The following is a 19,024-nucleotide window of genomic DNA, read 5'->3' on the forward strand; positions in this document are numbered from 1 at the left end:
TTTTTGGCAATTAAATGTGTCAGTCTAGATTTGGAGTCTAGGGAAAACCTTATGGGGCAGAGAAGGAGGTCTGTGGACCCTACGATCAGGGGCCACAGTTTGAAGGGGGACATGGGGTTGGACTTAATATTGTGCTGAGGATGGGCAGATGCCTATAGGCCGACGACGGGGACTTCTTTGTTTCTGCTTTTGAATGGGAAGAAAGACAAAGAAGAAACCTTCCCCAAGCATTCAGGAAAATGGGAGGGTCTCGCTGCCGGTGGCTCAGCAGTGCCGCCTAGTGGCACACGCCATACAGGCCCAGAACTCTTTCTCTTTGGGGCTTGGAAGGGGGCCAGAGAGTGGTGTGCACTGCAGGCCTTCTCTCCCAGAGGGGCAGACGCTTCCGTCCTAAGCATGGCCAGAATTGCGGGGGGGATGCTGTGCAATGCCTAACACAGATGGGTTTTTCCTCAGGTGTTAGCAAAACGGATGAAGCTGCCTTTTGGCTGAGACAGACACTCGATTTTGCTTTTGAAGCAGGGTCTTTCCCAGCTGTTGAGGATCGCACCTGGACCCTTCTGCATGCAAAGGTGGGGGGTGGGAAGGTGGGGCCGGGGGGGGCCCTCAGGCATTGCATTAAAGCCTCTCCCACAGACAAGTGTCCCCGGAAATGGAACGGTGCCTTTTCTCTTCCATTTCAGGGCCAAAGGATTTCAAGTCCTGTTTCACGGTGACCATGCCTTTTAATTTCTATTTTTAAATTGCATTTCTCTTTTTCTAAAATTTGGCACAACCTCCTAGAACTCTGTGCACAGTAAAAGGACAACCATACGTGTTCTCACCTCTGGAAAAAAATGGGGACGCATCGAGGTTGCATGGCATATATTGGACTGGACCCAAAGAACTGTGAACTGGAGGAGGAGGAGGAGGAGGAGAACTCTGGTCCTGTTCCATTGACACTTCTGCAAAGGGTCGGTCATTTTGATGGCGTCTTTCCTGCTTCTGCTTGTGCGAGAGACTGCAATGGAGCAGCTTTGGATTTAGTTTCCCTTTTTACGTGCAATGTCGTAGCGTGCGTGAGGCATAAAGCAGACCTCCCGTGAGGAGGAGACCGCCTTCCACACAGGCACGGGCAGCCCTGGACCCAACTCCTAATGCTAAAACCCGATACGGCTCGGATCCAGGTCACTGCTTTGCGCGGAGAAGGTCCCAGTCTCAATCCTGGAGGCAGTGGCTCCAGGGGCCGTTGAGAAAGACTCCTGCCAGGGAGAGCAGCTGCCGGTCAGTGTAGACAGGACTGAGCCAGATGGGCCAAGGGTCAGACTCTCTACTAGGCAGGTTCTTCTGCTCTTATTGGGACGGGGCCCTAACTCAGGGGAAGAGCATCTGCTTTGCATGCAGAAGGTCTCAGGTGCAGTCCCTGGGGGCAGCATCTCCTAGTGGGGCTGGGAATGAGTCCTGCCTGGAATCTTGAAAGCTGCTGCGAGTCAGTGTAGACGATACTGAGCTAGACTGAGTATAAGGCATCTTCCTATGTTCCTAACTAAAGGATCTGTGTCCCTGCACAAAACACTCTGCGTCATGAGATCAGTATCACATGTGCAAACCCTTCTCTGGGCGCACTGCCATCACATGGTAGACAGACAGAAGGACAGAAGGACTGCCCTGCTGGATCAGGCCCGAGGAGGCCCATCTAGTCCAGCCTCCTGTTTCCCACAGTGGCCCACCAGATGCCTCTGGGGAGCCCACAGGCAAGGGGCAAGGGCCTGCCCTCTCTCCTGCTGTGGCTCCCCTGCAACTGGGATGGAGAGGCATCCTGCTTCTGAGGCTGGAGGGCGAAAGGACCTTTCCCAGTGGTCCTCCTTGATCCGGGAATGTTCTTTCCAGAGCTGCTTGCCTGCTGCCTGGCTCGGTGGTCCGTCGGCAACCAGACTTTTAGCAGTTAGTTAATTCTGGCTGCTGCTTTCTTATCTATTTTCCCCCCTTTATTGCGGCTGTGCTATCTTTAAATATGTTTTCAGTGACCATTTATAATGCTGTCATTTATTTCTCTTGTTTTAAATGAGCATAAGCCACTATATATCTCTCTCTCTCAATTATCTGGCAAACATCACAGGATTTTATGTACTCAGTCACATCCTAGCCAAATGCAGTCCAGGAAAAGTTTTGCCATCCTCTCTCCTTGGTTCTCTCCACCCAGAAGTGTCCATTTGGGTGGTCATGCACCAAACGCAAGTTTTATTTTGAGTATTGTTGTGTTTTAACTGCTTATGTTAGCGGCTTTGAGTTTGGTCCATTGAAAAAGGCAGGATATAAATTTCTGAACCATTACAATAATGGCATACACAAACGAGAAGGTATCCTTTTAAGGTCATTTCTTATGACACCGCACTTTAAGCCACACATCTATCTAGCCGTGTAATTTTCAGCGGTGACCATAGGGACATAGCAAGCTGTCCTATACTGAGTCAGACACATCAAGTCTCCCATTCCTATGCAACCAGGGCCGACCCTGCTTAGCTAAGGGGACCGGTCATGCTGCCTACCACAAGACCAGCTCTCCTTGCTTCTGATACTTCACAAGGAGATTTGCCAAACAAGAAACTGTGGGAGCTCCATAGCTCAGTGGCAGAGCAGAGGGTCCCAGGTTCAATCCCTGGCAGTCTCTCCAGGCCAGTATCTCTAGGAAAGCGCCTTCTCTGCTTGAAACCCTGGAGTGCTGCTGCCAGTCAGTGCCTGCAATCTTCAGCTAGAGGGACCATGTTCATAAGGATGTTGGAAACCTATCCCTTTATTTGGGGGGGGGGACCATAAGTCACCAGCAGAGCACCTGCATTGTATGTAGACAGTCTCAGGTTCAATCTCTGGTAGTATCTCCAGGTAGGGCTGAGATAGAAGGCTTGTCCCAAACCTTGGAGAACTGCTGCCGGTCAGTGTAGGCAATCCTGACCTCGATGGATCAAGGACCTGATTTGCTACAAGTCAGTGCCGTGCATTGTGGCCTTGCATTGTTATTCAGCCCCATTGATTTGGACTAGAAAGATTCTTGCTCCGGCACATGGAAGTTCCATCTCGGTGGGGTTGGATGGCCCCTTGCTGGTGTCCAGGCAAAACGCATTCTTTGGGCCACGTCTTGTTTGTTTGTTGTCTCGTGTGGGAATGGAGAGATTCCTTCTGAAAGACAAAATAAGTTGGGTTGATATATGTTGTGATTTCTCAAACAGAGGTAAATCAGAGAGAATCAATAATTTAACACCTTCCAAACAGGTCGGCTTGTCCCGTGAGTAATCCATCTTAATAGGCTCTCGTGGAGATGATAAGTGGTGAATAATTTAATGTGCTTTCTCTCTCACACACACACACGCACACACTCACGTAGGCATGCACACACTTCCCTGCTGTAATTAAAGAATGTGAAACTTCGTTTGTTATACAAAATTATTGCTGAATAATTCAGATTCTGGGTAATTACTAAACGGCGGTGGAATTTGCCAGCAGAAAGGGGGCCTCTCTTGGGGCGCTCTCTGCAAGGAATCTGCAGCAGCAGCAACCCCCTCGGAACTGTGCCTCTGATTTAAACCCAAGTTAACCTCGAGATTTTCTGAGAGAGCGCTCCATTATTTTAAAGAAGCCATTTCCTTATCTGCGTTTACTAATACGTGGCGATGGAATGAGCTTTAGCGAATGGCTGATGAACGATGCTCCTAACTTTGAATTAGCAGTAAAGGCTTGCTGGAAATCGCAGTAAAGCCTGCTGTGTGGAGAACAACCTTATACTGAATACTGAGTCAGACCCTTGGTCCATCTAGCTCGGGATTGTCTACACTGACTGGCAGCAGCTTTGGGGGCCCTAACCCTACCTGGAAATGCTGCCAAGGAGTGAACCTGAGACCCAGGGTGTCGAGAGGACTTTTTCCAGGGGGTAAAATCAGCAATGCAATTCCCACCACCACCACCGCTGGGAATCTGCCCCATTGAATTCAATGGGGACTGGCTCAATCAGGGGAGGGACGGACACCCATGCAGAGACCTTCTGCAGCACGCATGCAAGCAGATGCTCTTCCACTCTCTGGTCCCTCAGGGGAATATCACATATGTCACTTCTCTCCGGGACCAAGCCCAACCCAAAAATGTTCCCAACCGTTCTTGGGACAGCCGTTTCCTATCTCCTGTGTCTGAGAGGACAAAATAAGTGTGTGTGGCTTGTTTTTCTTTTAAAAAAAAAAACCACAAACCCACAGCTGCCTTGCTTATCTCCTATGCACAGCCCTTCACCAGTTCTCAGAGCCAACCACCTCAGAAAGAGCAAAGACGCTGCCAGATGCGCCACGATGGACAGTTGTTTCCCCACAGTAAGTTTGGGGTCTCCCTGTTTTGTTCACAAGCCTGGCTGCTGCGCCTTTGGTAGAGACGCTGCTGCCCTGCCAATGCATTTAAAGGTAGTTGATTGCTTGCCTAGAATCACAGCATTATAGGATTTTGGATCCGGAGGGGTCCCTGGAGTTCTTCTAGTCTGACCCCCCCTTGCTCAGGGAAACTGCTCCAGCATCCCAAACAGGCGGCTTGAAAACCTCAAGCGGAGGAGAAACCGCCACGGCATAGGGGAGACTGTTCCACTCTTCAACAGGCTTCGGACATTCCTTCTGTCGTCTAGCTGAAATCTGCTTCCTCGCAACTTCCGCCCATTGGTGCTAGTCCTCATGAGCAATAGAGTACACGTCCACTCCTCCTCCTGTGCCACAGATATTTGGAAGTGGCTAATGTCTCCCCTTATTAAAAGGCAGAATATACATGTTTCATATAGACAAATAAAAGAAGGCAGGTAGTGAGTCATGGGGAGGGGAGGGAAGAAAGCGGTACATCTAACTAAACTACGGCTGTGGACAGACTGGCAAAAAGCCGCCACGGCTGGATCTTTTTCCAATTCAAACCTGCGATCTTATCCCAACCTCAGGGGACCTAGTGAAAAATTGTTCCATCTTCTCTCACACTAGGGGAAAGATACCAAGGGCGCAGGGGCGAGGAGGGGGGAATATTATATTTATAAAATATCTGATGTTCACGCACGTTGAGCATTGCTGTCTTTCGGGGAAGCAGCAGGAAAGAAAATACCAATCAAATGATTTTCTATCCACCGCTGGTGTGTCGCGCAAACGCCGATGCTTAATTTCTGCAAATTGGAAAAGCCAAGGCGTCCATCTTTCTGGAATCCTGTCCCCAATCCCTGAGTTATGAACGTATACATTACCTTATTGTAGGGGTTATATCGCAGGTTACCTTATTGTAGGGGTTATCACGTTGGCCTAACAAATGAAAGGTCCCCCATTTGAAACCAGGCGGAAACATCAAGATGCTGGGCGTGGGGCAGCGGGTCAGGGGTAGAACATCTGCCTTGCCTTCACTCCCTGGCAGCATCTCCAGGTAGGGCAGGGGAAGGAAGACCCCGGCCTGAAACACTGCACGGATGCTGCCAGTCAGAGTAGACGATGCGGAGCTAAACGGAGCGATGCTCTGACATTTTTATGGTGTTTTATATTTTGAATTGTTGGTTGTTTTTAACTGCCTTTGTTCTATTTGTAAAAAGCCCTGAGCCAATTTTGGAAGGGCAGTATAAGAACTGAATGAATAAATAGAATAAGAATAAGAATGCTGTATCTTGATACTCCTCAATCATCGGCACTGAGAGAAATGCACTCTGCACGAGCTCAGAGGTATCCTTAATCTATTGCGACGGAACAGAATGGAGCCCCGAAGTCTGAAAGCAGATGCTGCCGCCCGAATTAAGCCCTCTCCAAAACTTCAAAAGAACCAGGCTGGACTCCTGACCCAGCCACATTTCTCTGCTCCATCCATCCCCGGTCGGAGGCCTGGGTGCTTGCCACATCCAAGGGGTATATCCAGGCCGAAGGAAGAAAATGCTTCCCAGCATCAGAGAGCCAACTCTGCTGTGCTGGACGCATCCAAATCACCACCTTCCAGGCCGACGCAAAATGAGCTCCTGGCCACCACCTTCCTTGCCCCTCTGAAATCCTGGCTCCTCTAAAGCCAGCATGCCCAGATGTTAGGGCTGATGGATCAGGCCTCCTGCTCTGGCCCTCCTCGACTCGCCCACACCACCAGCAGCGCCTCCAGGAACCTCGAGATAATGATCCTGCCCTCGGCTCGCTCAGTTGCAATGGCGGAGAGGCTGGAGTTGCATTAATGCTCAGGCGCTGCATTAATGCGGCTGACGTGCGCTGGGAACAGAGGAGCTGGCTCCCGAGCAGGCCAGAACTGGCGCTCTTCCCAGGACAACCAGCCGCGTGTGTTTCCAGGGTGGGGGCCGGCTGTGCCAGGTTGTTCCTCCCTGTTTAATGACGATCAAAACAGAGGCGCGTTGCTTCTTCCGTGCTTCCCAGCTAATTTGACCTCCCCCAAAAAATGTGTCCAAAAGTGAGGGCCTTTGCTCCTCAGTTTCTGTGTCTGCCTGCCGGTCGGTGCACAGTTGGCTGATGGAACTTACTGCCACAAGGGACGGCCATGGCTGCGAGCTTGGCTGGTTTGCATGGGGAGACTGGGGAGACCTTGGCAACGTGTGTCAGTCAGTGTAGGCAATACTGAGCTAGACGGACCAAGGGTCTGACTCCGTACAGGGCAGCTTCCTAAATGGCATGGGATGTGACTCTGAGCTACACAGGCATGAATGTTTTGTTCCACATTTTTCCTTTTGAGAAACAGCCTTGCCAGCCTCCTCCTCCTCCCTCTGCCAGCCTCAATCTCTGGACCTTTTCTGGTTTGCACAGAATCAACATAATGGATAATATTACGTGTCTGAGGAAGAGCTACGGTGAGAAATAAATCTCTCTTAATTCGGAGCGGCTCTGCCTGACTGGGGAGGCATAAAGTTATCAAAGTGAATGGGAGGGGAGGGGGGTTCATTCATATGCCGGCTGAGTGCGTCCTTCAGCTACTTCTCCGGTCCAGATGCATCTATTAGTCCTTGAGAACCTCAAGACACATGAACACACCAGCCTCCTCCGCCTTTCCCACACATTACGGAACGCGAAACCCTCTCCTGCGTCCAGGAATGCCTAATCAGTCCCTCCGCTGCATGTTAAGCTCCTGGGATCATCAGCACGCAGACACACACCCGGCATCTCTCCACTCAGCTTTCTCCCACACCGTTTCCCTTGGTGCAGAAGTCTCCCAGCATAGAATTCTCCAGAAAAAAACAGTTCAAACCCCGAGGCTCTCAGCCAGGAATTTTGCAGCAAAGTTGGCCCCAGGGAGCGGGGCATCGTTGCAGAATCGTCAGACTGGTAGCTTAAGAAATTTGAAGTAATTTAATTCTATCAAATATTAATAAAATGGGGCAGGGGGGACCCAGTGAATAAACAGAGGTTGGTGAGGAGAAAACAAGTAGCTTGTCTGAGGAGTGTCTCTAGTTTCTAGTCCATCCGGGCCCAAGATTGTTCAGGCCACTGAGGAGAGATCAATCATACAGGCTTTCTTTTGCAAAAAAAGGGGGGGGGCACTGCCCTTCCAGTTCTCTCACACATCCTTTCTCATCCTGAGGCCTTCTGAACTTGCCTCCTAAAGAGGCAATAGTCGTGAATGAGGAGGGGGGTTTTTTTGCTCATGAGCATCCCAGAAGCATCAGGATGCTCTTATCCAACTTTATAGGAAACTTCCAAGCAACTTCCAATTGTGTACAGCTTTCTCTTCCACGCATGAGCTATGGTTTCACGTCTGCAGGATTGTAATCATAGAGGAAGTCATCACGAGCCACTTTAGCTGTAATACTGGTCTTTTAGCCATAGATGGCGCTGTGTCCCAAACTGATTGATTCTTGATTGAGTGCCATCAAGTCAGTGCCGACTCTTAGCGACTATATAGATTCTCTCCAGGATGTTCTGTCTTCAACTTGGCCTTTTAGGTCTCTCAGTGGTGTGTTAGACTCGTAATCGAGTCCCTCCACCTTGCTGCTGGCTGTCCTCTTCTTCTCTTTCCTTCCACTTTTCCCAGCATTATGGACTTCTTGAGGGAGCTGGGTCTTCGCATAATGTGTCCAAAATATGATAGTTTGAGCCTGGTCATTTCTGTGCCTCGAGTGAGAATCCTGGATTGATTTGTACTAGGATCCATTAGTTGGTTTTCTTGGCTGTCCATGGTCTCCTCAAAAGTCTTCTCCAGCACCCAAGTTCAAAAGCGTCTATGCTTTTTCTCTCTTGCTTCTTCCAAGTCCAGCTTTCGCATCCATAGAGTGTGCAGAACTGGCTAGCATGTAAGTGCTGATACTTTTGCTTGATCTTCTTCACAACAAAGCCGCCCTTCTCTTCAGGATCCTCTTTGGCCTGCTCTCATCTCAGAAATAAGCTGACAAAGGACGAAATGTTGCCGCTGGGTTTTTCATCTGGAATCCTTTCCTGGCTTAAGGATGCTCTGGAGATGCATCCCATCTGAATTTCTGCCTGGGTTTTAGAGTTCAGGATACCTGGCCTTCTATCCAGTGCAGGAGGCATCCTCCATGGTTCTGGTTTCTTCTTCTGAATGTTGCACAGAACACAGCGCTGGAAGGATTTTGATGCAGCCATGTGCTCAAGCACATCATGTTCACTTTTTGCAGTGATTTCTCCACATGCATCAGTGGCAAAGAGGGGGAAAGAAACTTAGGTGCCCTGGAAGGGGGAGGCAAACAAAACCGGAGAAATCCTCTTAATTCCAGGGTTCTGATCAGTTCGAAAGTGAAAAAGAGCATACCAGTGTGTAAAGAACCCAGAAATCAGAACTTTCTCGGGAACTGCTCGTCTCTGCTTAGCATGGAAGAAGGGCCCCGCCGTTATATGGCAGGCGGTCTCCGGCACCTCTCTCCCGGACGTTGTGATGGAACAAACAAAAGTTAAATCACAAGCCACACGCAGGGTAATTTGTGGCTACTATACCTTTTCAGGCAGTGGACATGCCCTTCCAGATGCAATTACTTTGGGTGGAAATGACAAGGGTGAAATGGATGCAGAGCCTTCCAGAAACAGCCCATAAATCCACCCCCAGGGAAGTTTATGCCTCCTCCGTGCACCTCATCCTTCAGAGAGAAATTGACCCCGAAAGTTTATGAATCTTGTGTCTGCAAAAAAAAATCAGAGAAGCATTCTGATGGGTATGGAGGCAAATAAACTCTATGCACCGAGAGGGAGAGATTTCATGATTAATTGCATATACCAGTATGGACTGCCAACAGTATATTCCGTGTGTGTGTGTGTGTTGCCTGAGCCTGAACACGGAGAAAGTTTTAGGTTCCTTTGTCCCTCAGAAGCAGAAGGGGTTGCGCCTCTCTTGAGGGAGTATTCTTTAGGCTGAGAAATTTCTCACTCTCTTTGTTCAAGACCTCCTTCCCCGCCTCCTCACCACTGAGATCTGTTAACGTCCCCCACCTGATTGTCTGTTAAGTGCCCTCTGGATCTGTGAACATTCCACTCCATTGTGTTACATTGGGGTAGTTTGTGGGGGAGGGGTTCCCCTTTGGGGTTTTTTTCCTTCAGCTGTTTGTGAAACGGATGTATCTGTGGGCTACCCCAAGTCTGCCAGGAACTCCCTCGCAGCCACAGTTATGCATCCATGAGGACCATAACATTTCCAGCCCTTTCAGAAATAGATATTGCTCACCTTTCTTCCATTGTGGTACTCAGAGTAGCATACATGGGGTTTGCAGGGGGCTACCCGTCCCAACATTAACCGGCCCCCTCCCCCAGACCTACCCACCCCTGCTAACTGAGCAAAGAGGCAGCTTTTTAAAGTGGCGATTCTCTTCTGTTTAGCGGGGGGAGAGCAACTGGCCCAACAAGCTTTGTTTCCCACCACTGTTACGCGTTTTCTTTTCAAACCATGCCTCCGAGGAGAGCTAGCTGCTGGCGGGGGCCAGCTTGAGGCTATCTAGTTGGACTACAACTCCCATCACCCCCAGCCACAATGGCCAATAGCCATGGACAATAGGCACTGTAGTCCAGCACCTGGGAGCCTCACTGGCCAAATGTCAGGGTGTCCATTTCACCTCCGTTCTGTGTTTCTCCTTTAGGTCACCAACCAAGCCTACGAGCTGACTTATTCCACAGATTGGGAAGACCTGGTGGATGCATTTGGGCCAAATTCCTCTGAGGCGTCTGGCGACAATTACTACGAGGACTTTCCTGAGCCCTGTCATGGCACCTATTGCTCCACTGTGGGCCCCTTCATCCCAGGCTTCCTGGCCATTGCCAGCTGCTTGGGCGTCCTCAGCAACACGGCCCTTGCCATCAGCCTGGCCACCCGCCCTCCCCTTTGGGGCCAACGACACCGCCCGGGAAGAACGGTTCTCTCCCTGATGGCGGCAGCCTCCGCCATCTTTGCCGCCATCTTGCCATTTTTTGCCGTGGGGTTCCGCCACCGCTGGATCTTCGGAAGCCATTTCTGCCGGGTGGCCCGCGTCCTGAAGTCCGGCGGCCTCTTCGCACAGGGGCTGTTGGGGGGGGGCAGCGGCCGGGCTCCCCCCAGCTGGCTCTTGCCCACAGCTCTCTGGGCCACCGGCTTCGTTCTGGCAACGCCGGCAGCCGTGATCAGCAGTCCAGGGGAAGTCTGTGTCTCCAGCCAAGAAGCCCAGCTGCACCTGTGGTCGTGGGCTCACGGCCTCTTCTGCCTGGCCCTCTTCCTCTTCCTCCCCCTGGTGGCGGTTTTGGCCACAGCAAATCGGAGGCGGCTCAGGTGCGGCGGCAATCTGCATCTTGGCATAACTTGGGTGTTTTACCTGTTCTGGGCACCCTATGGAGTGGCCATGATCCTGGACAGGCTGGTTCAGGAGAACCAGCTCACCCGCGACTGCCATCAGCAGGAATTTCTCGACTACTTCCTGGGCTTCTCGGAAGCACTGGGTGTCTCCCATTGTTTTCTGTGCCCGGTGTTAATTCTAGGCGTCTCTTCAGGCAGGGTTGCTCAATGGGCGTCCTCATCCTGCTGACAGCTTGCTATGATCTCCAGGCACCAGCATTCATTTTGTATCGGCTTCTGCTTCGTTTTGAATCGGCATTACAGCATCCCAAGTCGGGGCCCGACTTGGGACACTGTAATGCCCAAGCTATATCCGCACTGTATAAAAAGTAATATTCTGCACCCATGCCATCCCAAATTCTGCTCCTTCCACATTCTGCGGCAAAGGACCATAGAGTACTAGAGCTAGAAGGAACCTTGAGGGTTTCTAGTCAAACTCCCTGCTCTGTGAAGGAAACTGTTCCCGCATCCCTGAGAGATGGCCATCTAGCTCCGACAAAGGAGAACCCACCACTGCTTCATGAGGCAGGCTGTTCCCCTGTTTATCTTTTCTCTCATTTTCGCATAGCAGTCACGACACAGGGCAACATGCGGTACAGAATCCCTGCTTCCCAAATAGACATTTTGAGAGAGAGAGAGAGAGATTCGGTCCTCAGTGCTGGGGGTCAGGGGTTAACCAATGATTTGACTCAAACCCCGAGTCTGAACCAAAGCACCAGCACAGGGAAGTTATTTCAGTGAACTGAAACTGAATATCTGGATTAGTTTATTGTTACTGTTTGGGCTGTATGTATATTTTTTTGGTCAGTGACTGAAAATAAACAGAATTGAAACTTAGACTGAAACTGAATCAGAACCTCAATTCTTGGTGAACCGCTAAATTCCATGTGAACTGCTGGAAACCAGCCTGAAAACACACAAAGTGGAACTGGCTTCCAGCTCAGCTCATCCAGGCTTGACTCCGCTTTCATTTTCACATTTCATTTTCCTGTTTTTTCTTTCGGCTTTCGGTGGCTATTGGTTCTTAGGGGGGAAAGAGCAGCTTCCAGTTGAAGAATGAAATATTGTTTATCTTGTGCTGTTTAGTAAAGACTGTCCAAAAAGAAACGCAACGAGGAGGAAAGGGGGAAATAAGCAAATTTGAGTGCCAGCTCTTTCATCATCTTGCAGGGTGGTATTATTCGGGATGGGGCCATAACTCAGTGGCAGAGCGTCTGCTTTTCACACAGAAGGTCCCAGTTTCACTCCCTGGCAGCATCTCCAGATAGGGCTGGGAGAGACCCCGGCCTGAAGCTTTGGAGAAGCTGTTGCCTGTCAGTGCGGACAATACTGAGCTAGTTTCACCAACGGTCTGACTCAGTAGGCAGCTTCCTATATTCCTAGGTTTGCCTGAAACTAGGGTTGTGCACAACTGGGTTTTTCCGATTCAATTTGTGCCCTAATTGAATCACCCCTTATTTGTTTTGGGTCCAAATCTGGCCAGCTAGCACAGGGGCGAATTGTTTTGTCCACAAATGGCCCAGAGCAGGTAGATTTGGGTACAAATCGTTTTGTACCCATATCGATGTGTACATCCTACCTGAAACCTTGGAGAAGCTGCTGCCAGTCAGCACTGAACTAGATGGACCCAGGTCTGACCTGCAGCCTCCTATGTCCCTGTTTGACGACCAGGTAGAACAGTTCACTGCAGTCAATCAAGAGCCTGCAAGGGAGGAGGACCACGATCCCAGCCAGGCCAATGGAGGGGCCTCCCTGTCCACCTTTTCCCTTGGTGGCACCGCTGCTAAGGAGGGGGGGCGGAGATGGCCAGCACTGCACCTGGACCCAGCTAGGCCAACGGAGAAGGTATCGCTGCCCCCCCTCTCCTGCAGAAGCTGCTGCTCAATTTCTACTTCCGGCCTAAGATGCTGCGAAACGCAACTCTCCCCGGAATCGACGAGGCTCGCTGCCTCCCGGTGAACCAGGCCACGGGTTGGTTTCCTTTTCGGTTCCGGTTGGAGCTGGTTTCTGGGAAACAAAGGCAACCTGGCCCGGGGCGTTACGGCGGCAGCCATCTTCCATCGCTGGGGCTCGTTGCTGCCAGCGTGCTGTGAGCGCCGGCTGCAGAGAGGCAGGGAAACGTACCCCGGGCTCTTTTGCGGAACGGCTGGGGGACTCCGGCCAAATGTGGGCCCTGCCCGTGGGCTCTTAGACTCGAGGCACTGCAGCAGAGCACCGGGCGGCAACGTCTGTTTAGCAGCAGCTGACCGAGCGGCTCGCTCCGTTAAAGGCGGCGGGAGGCCGTCAGCTCTCCTGCGCCCTGCCCTGAAAGAGGAGTTGCAAGCCGTTTGTCTCTGACATGCTGGATAACCGGCTCTGCTGACCGAAATGGACACACACAGTCCAGCTTTCTAGCAGGCAGGCAAAGCCTGGTTCTTCTGTTTGGAAAGGAAATTCAGCCCCACCCAGACTTTGGTTGGAGAACTCGTCTTCTGATAGCAAGCATGATTTGTCCCCTTAGCGAAGCAGGGTCCGCCCTGGTTGCGTATGAAAGAGAGACTAGAAGTGTGAGCCCAGTAAGATAGTTCCCTCAGGGGATGGAGCCGATCTGGGAAGAGCAGAAGGTTTCAAGTTCCCTCCCTGGCAGCATCTCAGTTCTGCCTGGAAGTTTTCCACACAGGGCTTTTAAAGCCCTTTAACTCGCACCTCCTCCAGAATGGAGCGTGTGCATTCACATATCGGCCAGATTTACCCCCAAAGTCCCTGCGAGTGATTGGGAAGCAGTTCACACACAATTCGGGTTTTTCACTGTGCATTAGAGTGTCACCTGATTTATATCCGGGGTAAAAAAAAATCCGGGTTTGGGGGACGACTTTGAGTTTGCAGTAAAGCCCGCTGTGTATAAAAGCCCCAGGGGCTGACACCATTGCATCCAGGAAGTCTCTCCTTCGAGACCAGATTTGGGATTTTTTATTTTATTTTTTCTCCAAATCCAGGTGGTTCCGCAGGACAGCAGTGATGACAGATCAGAGCTCGGCCATTTATCTCTCCAAATGAACTGAAAAGGGAGGCAGGATTATTCTCTCTCTTTCTTTCTCTCTCTCTCTCTCTGCTGACGAGCAGAGATAAACGTCATGTCACGGACTGCGCCGGCGGAGGATTAGGGACAATATACACACGTGTCAGTTCCTCTTCTCCGGGGCTGAAGCTGCCGTTAATGACAGTTAACTGAAAAGTGCAGGCGACAAGGGGGCTCACGTCGACGGCTGACACACTCCCTCTTTTAATAACTTGTCAACTGCCCTGTCAGCCGTGAAATAGCAAATGGCGGACCGGTGTGCCGACAAATAAATAAATAAATACCGGGGGGAGCCTCACACGGCGGTAGCCGCGGATGGATCTCTCTGGGAATGTCGGGGAGGGCGGAATGACTGAGGCCAGCAAGGCCCAGATTCCAGGATCCTTGAGTCAGTTCTCGGCCTATCACAGCCTTTTCCAGGCTTGTGAGATACGAGGCCTAGTGTGCTCGTTTTGCACGGATTCGAACCGGAGGGCGCCCACTGGGTGCACTCAAAAAGAGATGTATTTCCTCAGGAGGAGATACTTTGTTCCGAATCTATTGTCCGAACCCCCGCTGGTATGTTTCCCAGACTATGGGATATATGCACCTCTATCAAGCAGCAGTGATACAGGAAGATGCTGAAAGGCATCATCTCATACTGTGCGGGAGGAGGCCATGGTCAACCCCTCCTGGATTGCACCAAAGAAAAACCACAGGGCATATAATAAAAATAATTATACAAAAGGAAAAGAAAAGAAAAACCACAAGGCTCTGTAGTCGCCAGGAGTCAACATCGACTCGACGGCACACTTTAGTTCATTCTGCTCTTCTTGGATTTAACTAGTTTAACCAGGGCAATTTTGAAGAACCTAGGAAGCTGCCATATACTGAGTCCGGCCCTTGACCCATCCAGTTCAGGATTGCCTACCGTGACTGGCAGCAGCTCTGCAGAGTTTCGGCCAGCCACTTCTTTGGGCCGAATCCACCTCACAGGGTTGTTGTGAAGATACACATAACCATGTAGCTCCTTGGAGGAAAAGCGGGATAGAAATGTAAAATGTAAATAAATGTGAGCACATCACATTTGCTGCTTTGCTGGGCTGTGTCGGTGCACACCTGCATTCAGGTGATGGGGGGAGAAGAAACGAAGGAGCCTACGGAACAGAACGCGACAGCAAACTGTATGTGCATCGTGCTTAGTACAGAATTCACAAATTTAAAAAGGGGGTGGGGACCCCCGAGAATACCAAATGCCTTAGTCCCACTTTGGAAAAAAGACTGGCACATTCAAAAAACCCAGAATCTGGGGAGACGTTCAGACAAGGGAGACCTCCGGAAGCTTCCCGAATATTCCCCACTTGCTGATTGAACTTCCCGAAATGCTGTTACGATCGCTCTGTAATGGCTTGGCATGGCAGCGTTTGCCGGCTGGCTGGAGAAACTGCAGGAGCCGCTCAGAAATGCCTGGGGCCCCCGAGGGCATCATCACCTCCCCACCCCAGCACAATAGATGCTCCCAGCAAGATGCATTTTCCAGGCCAGGGTTCTCCCTCTCTCGGCATAAAAGCCTGGTAGTCTGTTTATTGTTTTCTTCGCTCACGTTTAGTTGGTAATGAACATCAAACTCTTGTTTCTCCATTATAGTTGGCTTCTTGTTCAATTACGGATAGAGGGTAAGGAATTTCTGTGCAAAAGCTGGGTGAGAAGAAAGGAACACCGTAGGATCTGGGGCCCAGACATGCATGCTGGGGCTAGCATCATTCCTCCCCCTCCGCCATCTCAGAGATTTAAGTCCTAGAGAGACCGAAGATTTCCCCAAAGGCAAAGTAGGGGTGGGCCAGGGACGGCTCCCAGAAAACAGGGCCCGCCCCTGGTAACTAGGAACGCATGGCAGTGGGATTACATACACACCAGCTCTGCTTTGGAGTAGCAAGTCACATCAGAGATGGGATCTGTTTGCAAGACAACAGCATCCCCTGCTGATAACTGCCGAAGACAAATGCATTTGTCGATATTAGAGAGGAAGGCAGGGTGCTGAGTTCCTGAGGGTTAGGTTTTTGTCTTGAATAAGAGGGTCCACGCCCCGGAGATTTATTTTGGGCTGGATTCTAGTCCCTCTGGAAGGGTGTCGGGTTCAAATCTCCCACCCATCTAGGACATCAACTGGGTGATTTTGGGCCAAGCACTCTCTCTCAGCCTAGTCTACCTTGCAGGGCTGTTGCAAGAACAAGATGGGGCTGGGGGCTTTCCAGATTACCCGCCGCTACAACTGTGGTAAAATGCTTCAGCTCGGCAAGATCAAATTGAAGACAATCCCCAGAATCTACAACGGGAAATACAGCTCCTTTTTCCCCGCCACGGACATACAACCCTATAGCTCTAAATTGCAGCGATAAAATCTGAAATGAGGCATCCGAAATGTGAATGGCACCCTGCTGACAGTGTAGGGACTGTGGAGTCACAACTCAGGAAGTACGAAAGCACACTTCGGAGATACGTCGTGACACTGTGGTAGGGGTTAATCTGGAAAGCGCCCTGGTGTGATTGTAGAATCACAGAATTGTAGCCTTGAAAATGTTATGCCCAGTAGGGGGCAGTATTTCTTTATATACCTGGGACCTTTTAGAGGGACAGTGAGAGATGGACCTTGGAGACCATAATTGGTTCAAATCACCACTAATGTAACTTCTATGAAGGCAGAGGCGATGCAACAATGTCAGAGTTAAATGATAACCATAATATTCAGGCAGCCACAACAGCAAGAGGAGAGCTGGTCTGGTGGTAGCAAGCATGACTTGTCCCCTTAGTTATGCAGGGTCTGCCCTGGTTGCATATGAACGGGAGATTTGATGTGTAAGCACTGCAAGATATTCCCCTCAGGGGATGGATCCGCTCTGGGAAGAGCATCTAGGTTCCAGGTTCCCTCCCTGGCAGCATCTCCAAGAGAGGGCTGGGAGAGACATTCCTGCCTGCAACCTCAGAGAAGCCGCTGCCAGTCTGGGTAGACAATGGACCTATGGTCTGACTCAGTATATGGCAGCTTTCTTTGTTCCAATGTATCTAGCACTGGTCACAATGAGAAATAATAACTATGCTGGCAAGCATTAGTTGCAGCTACACACACACACACACACACACACACACAAGAAATCCACAACGGAAACATGGCTTTAGGATCCTAACAAAAACTCAACCCCAGATCAACAGCACGAGGAACAGCTGCCCTGGTCCTGGCTTGTAAGATGGTGGCTTTCTTCGTGACGCCAGGCGGGTGGCCGTCTTCCTGGCTTTGGGGCTCCATTCCCAGGACACATCAGTGGAAAGTCCCTCCCGGCCTCTTGGCAAGCCTCTGCTTTGGCGTCTGGTCCAGGTCAACTTCTCCAAAACTGGCTCAGTCAGGAGATCATTCCTCTGCCGTTGGAGGTTATCCGTCTGCCACATCCTGCTCTGAGCACGTCTCCCGAGTCTCTGCTCTCAGCACGCTTCCTTTTCACCCAGTCCTCTTTTGCCGGTCTGCTCTTTCAACTATTGAACCCTGCCTTCGCTCACCCTTTCACACACACAGATGTTTCTCCTCACAGCTCATGACCCCCACGTTGCCGGAGCTGGAGCAAATATTCGTAATAAACTAGGTTTATTACAGAACAACCTCAAACCACTTCCATCCCCGTTGCAAAACCCTTTGGAAGCAACCATTTAGAAAGTGCAAAAACAACTTGAGCAGAGAGCATTTCAAGGTCAGACCTCTCCACCAGGAAGTGATCCAAACCCATCTTCAAGCCATCCAGGTTGTTGGCTGTCACTACATCTTGTGGCAGAGAGTTCCACAAGTTGATCATGCGTCGTGTGAAACAGTGCTTCCGTTTGCTGGTCCTAAATTTCCCGGCCATCAATTTCATGGGATGAGCCCTGGTTCTGGTGTGATGTGAGAGGGAGAAGAATTTCTCTCTCTCCACTTTCTCTCTACCCACATGCAGCAGCTCTGACCATTATTCACTTCCAGCTTGTGCCACTTTTGCACATCCAGCAGAAAATTGCACGCACGTATTTTCAACCAGCAGTTGCTGCTTCTTCTGTTTTGGAGTTCACTTCTGGTGCCGCTCTCAGGATTTTAGGTTCTGATTCAGTTCTGATTCACTGCGGGAGGCGGGGAATGTCCTGACACAGCTAATAGTGACAAGGCCTTGCCTGCAACTTTATTATCTAAGCAGACACAAAAGGAGAAATTGTTTGGAGTTTGCAGTCTGAAATTAGTCACAGGAAAGGCAACAGGAGGGAAGGAAATGGGCCACCAAACCCAAAGCAGACTGGCAGTGGGGCAGGAATAGAAATGGTGACCCAGCGCCTAGGAGAGGAGAGCTGGTCTGGTGGTAGCAAGAATGGCTTGTCCCCTTAGCTAAGCAGGGTCCACCCTGGTTGCAAATGAATGGGAGACTAGAAGTGTGAGCACTGGAAGAGATTCCCCTCCGGGGATGGAGCCGCTCTAGGAAGAGCATCTAGAGCATCTCCTGGCAGCGTCGCCAAGAGAGGGCTGAGAGACAATCCTGAGCTAGATGGACCTATGGTCTGACTCAGTATATGGCAGCTTCCTATGTTACACCTACACATATTTGTGCTTAATTTCAGGAGAGGCAAACAGCTTTTACTTGAGGATCTGCATTCTGAAATATTGCTGAGCTTCAAAACTGGTGCAAAGCTCAACTCTTTAATTGTTGTCTGTTTTACATCTATTTGTAACCAACGGGAAAAACAACAAAGCAGTTTCACAAACAAGAAACAGCAATAGTATGAATAAGACAAATATTTATATTCCGCTTTTCAACAGAAGTTCCCAGTGCGATTGACATAGACATAAATAAGTAAGTAAGATGTCCCCCTGTCTGTCCTCAAAGGGCTCACCATCTAAAAAAGAAACCCAAGGCAGACACCAGCAACAGCCACTGGAGGGGTGCTGTGCTGGGGATGGGCAGGGCCAGTTGCTCTCCCCCTGCTAAATACAAAAGAACCACCACTTTTAAAAGGTGCCTCTTTGATCAGTTAGCAGATGCAGCAATATGTTAACAATACAGGGAATGTCTACCAATCAGGAAAAAATGAAAAATAATGGGGATTGTTCTCATTGCAGAAAGAAAGAACACCATTCCACAGTGTAGCATGCCTAGAAGAGCCATGAAAGATATCTGGATGGTGGTTTGTGCATGTTATAAGAGGATAGCAGTGGTTAAT

At 50.3% G+C, this 19,024-nt stretch overlaps 1 protein-coding gene across 1 annotated transcript; it reads left to right on the plus strand.

Moving 5' to 3' along the window:
- Positions 1-4,313: 4,313 nt before the first annotated feature.
- Positions 4,314-11,536, plus strand: ACKR1 (atypical chemokine receptor 1 (Duffy blood group)). The gene is made up of 2 exons (XM_053278063.1): positions 4,314-4,334; positions 10,034-11,536. Exons 1-2 carry the CDS (start codon positions 4,314-4,316, stop codon positions 10,946-10,948), a joined length of 936 nt encoding a protein of 311 aa, XP_053134038.1. The 3' UTR covers positions 10,949-11,536.
- Positions 11,537-19,024: the final 7,488 nt, after the last annotated feature.

Source organism: Hemicordylus capensis, chromosome 14, assembly GCF_027244095.1.
Source record: "Hemicordylus capensis ecotype Gifberg chromosome 14, rHemCap1.1.pri, whole genome shotgun sequence".
NCBI classification, from domain to species: Eukaryota; Metazoa; Chordata; class Lepidosauria; order Squamata; family Cordylidae; genus Hemicordylus; species Hemicordylus capensis.

Bases quoted from the DNA above. Each gene is read 5' to 3' on its own strand.
- ACKR1 (XM_053278063.1), top strand. From the start codon at position 4,314: ATGGACAGTTGTTTCCCCACA. The intron at 4,335-10,033 runs GTAAGTTTGGGG...TTTCTCCTTTAG, and splicing joins TGGACAGTTGTTTCCCCACA to GTCACCAACCAAGCCTACGA.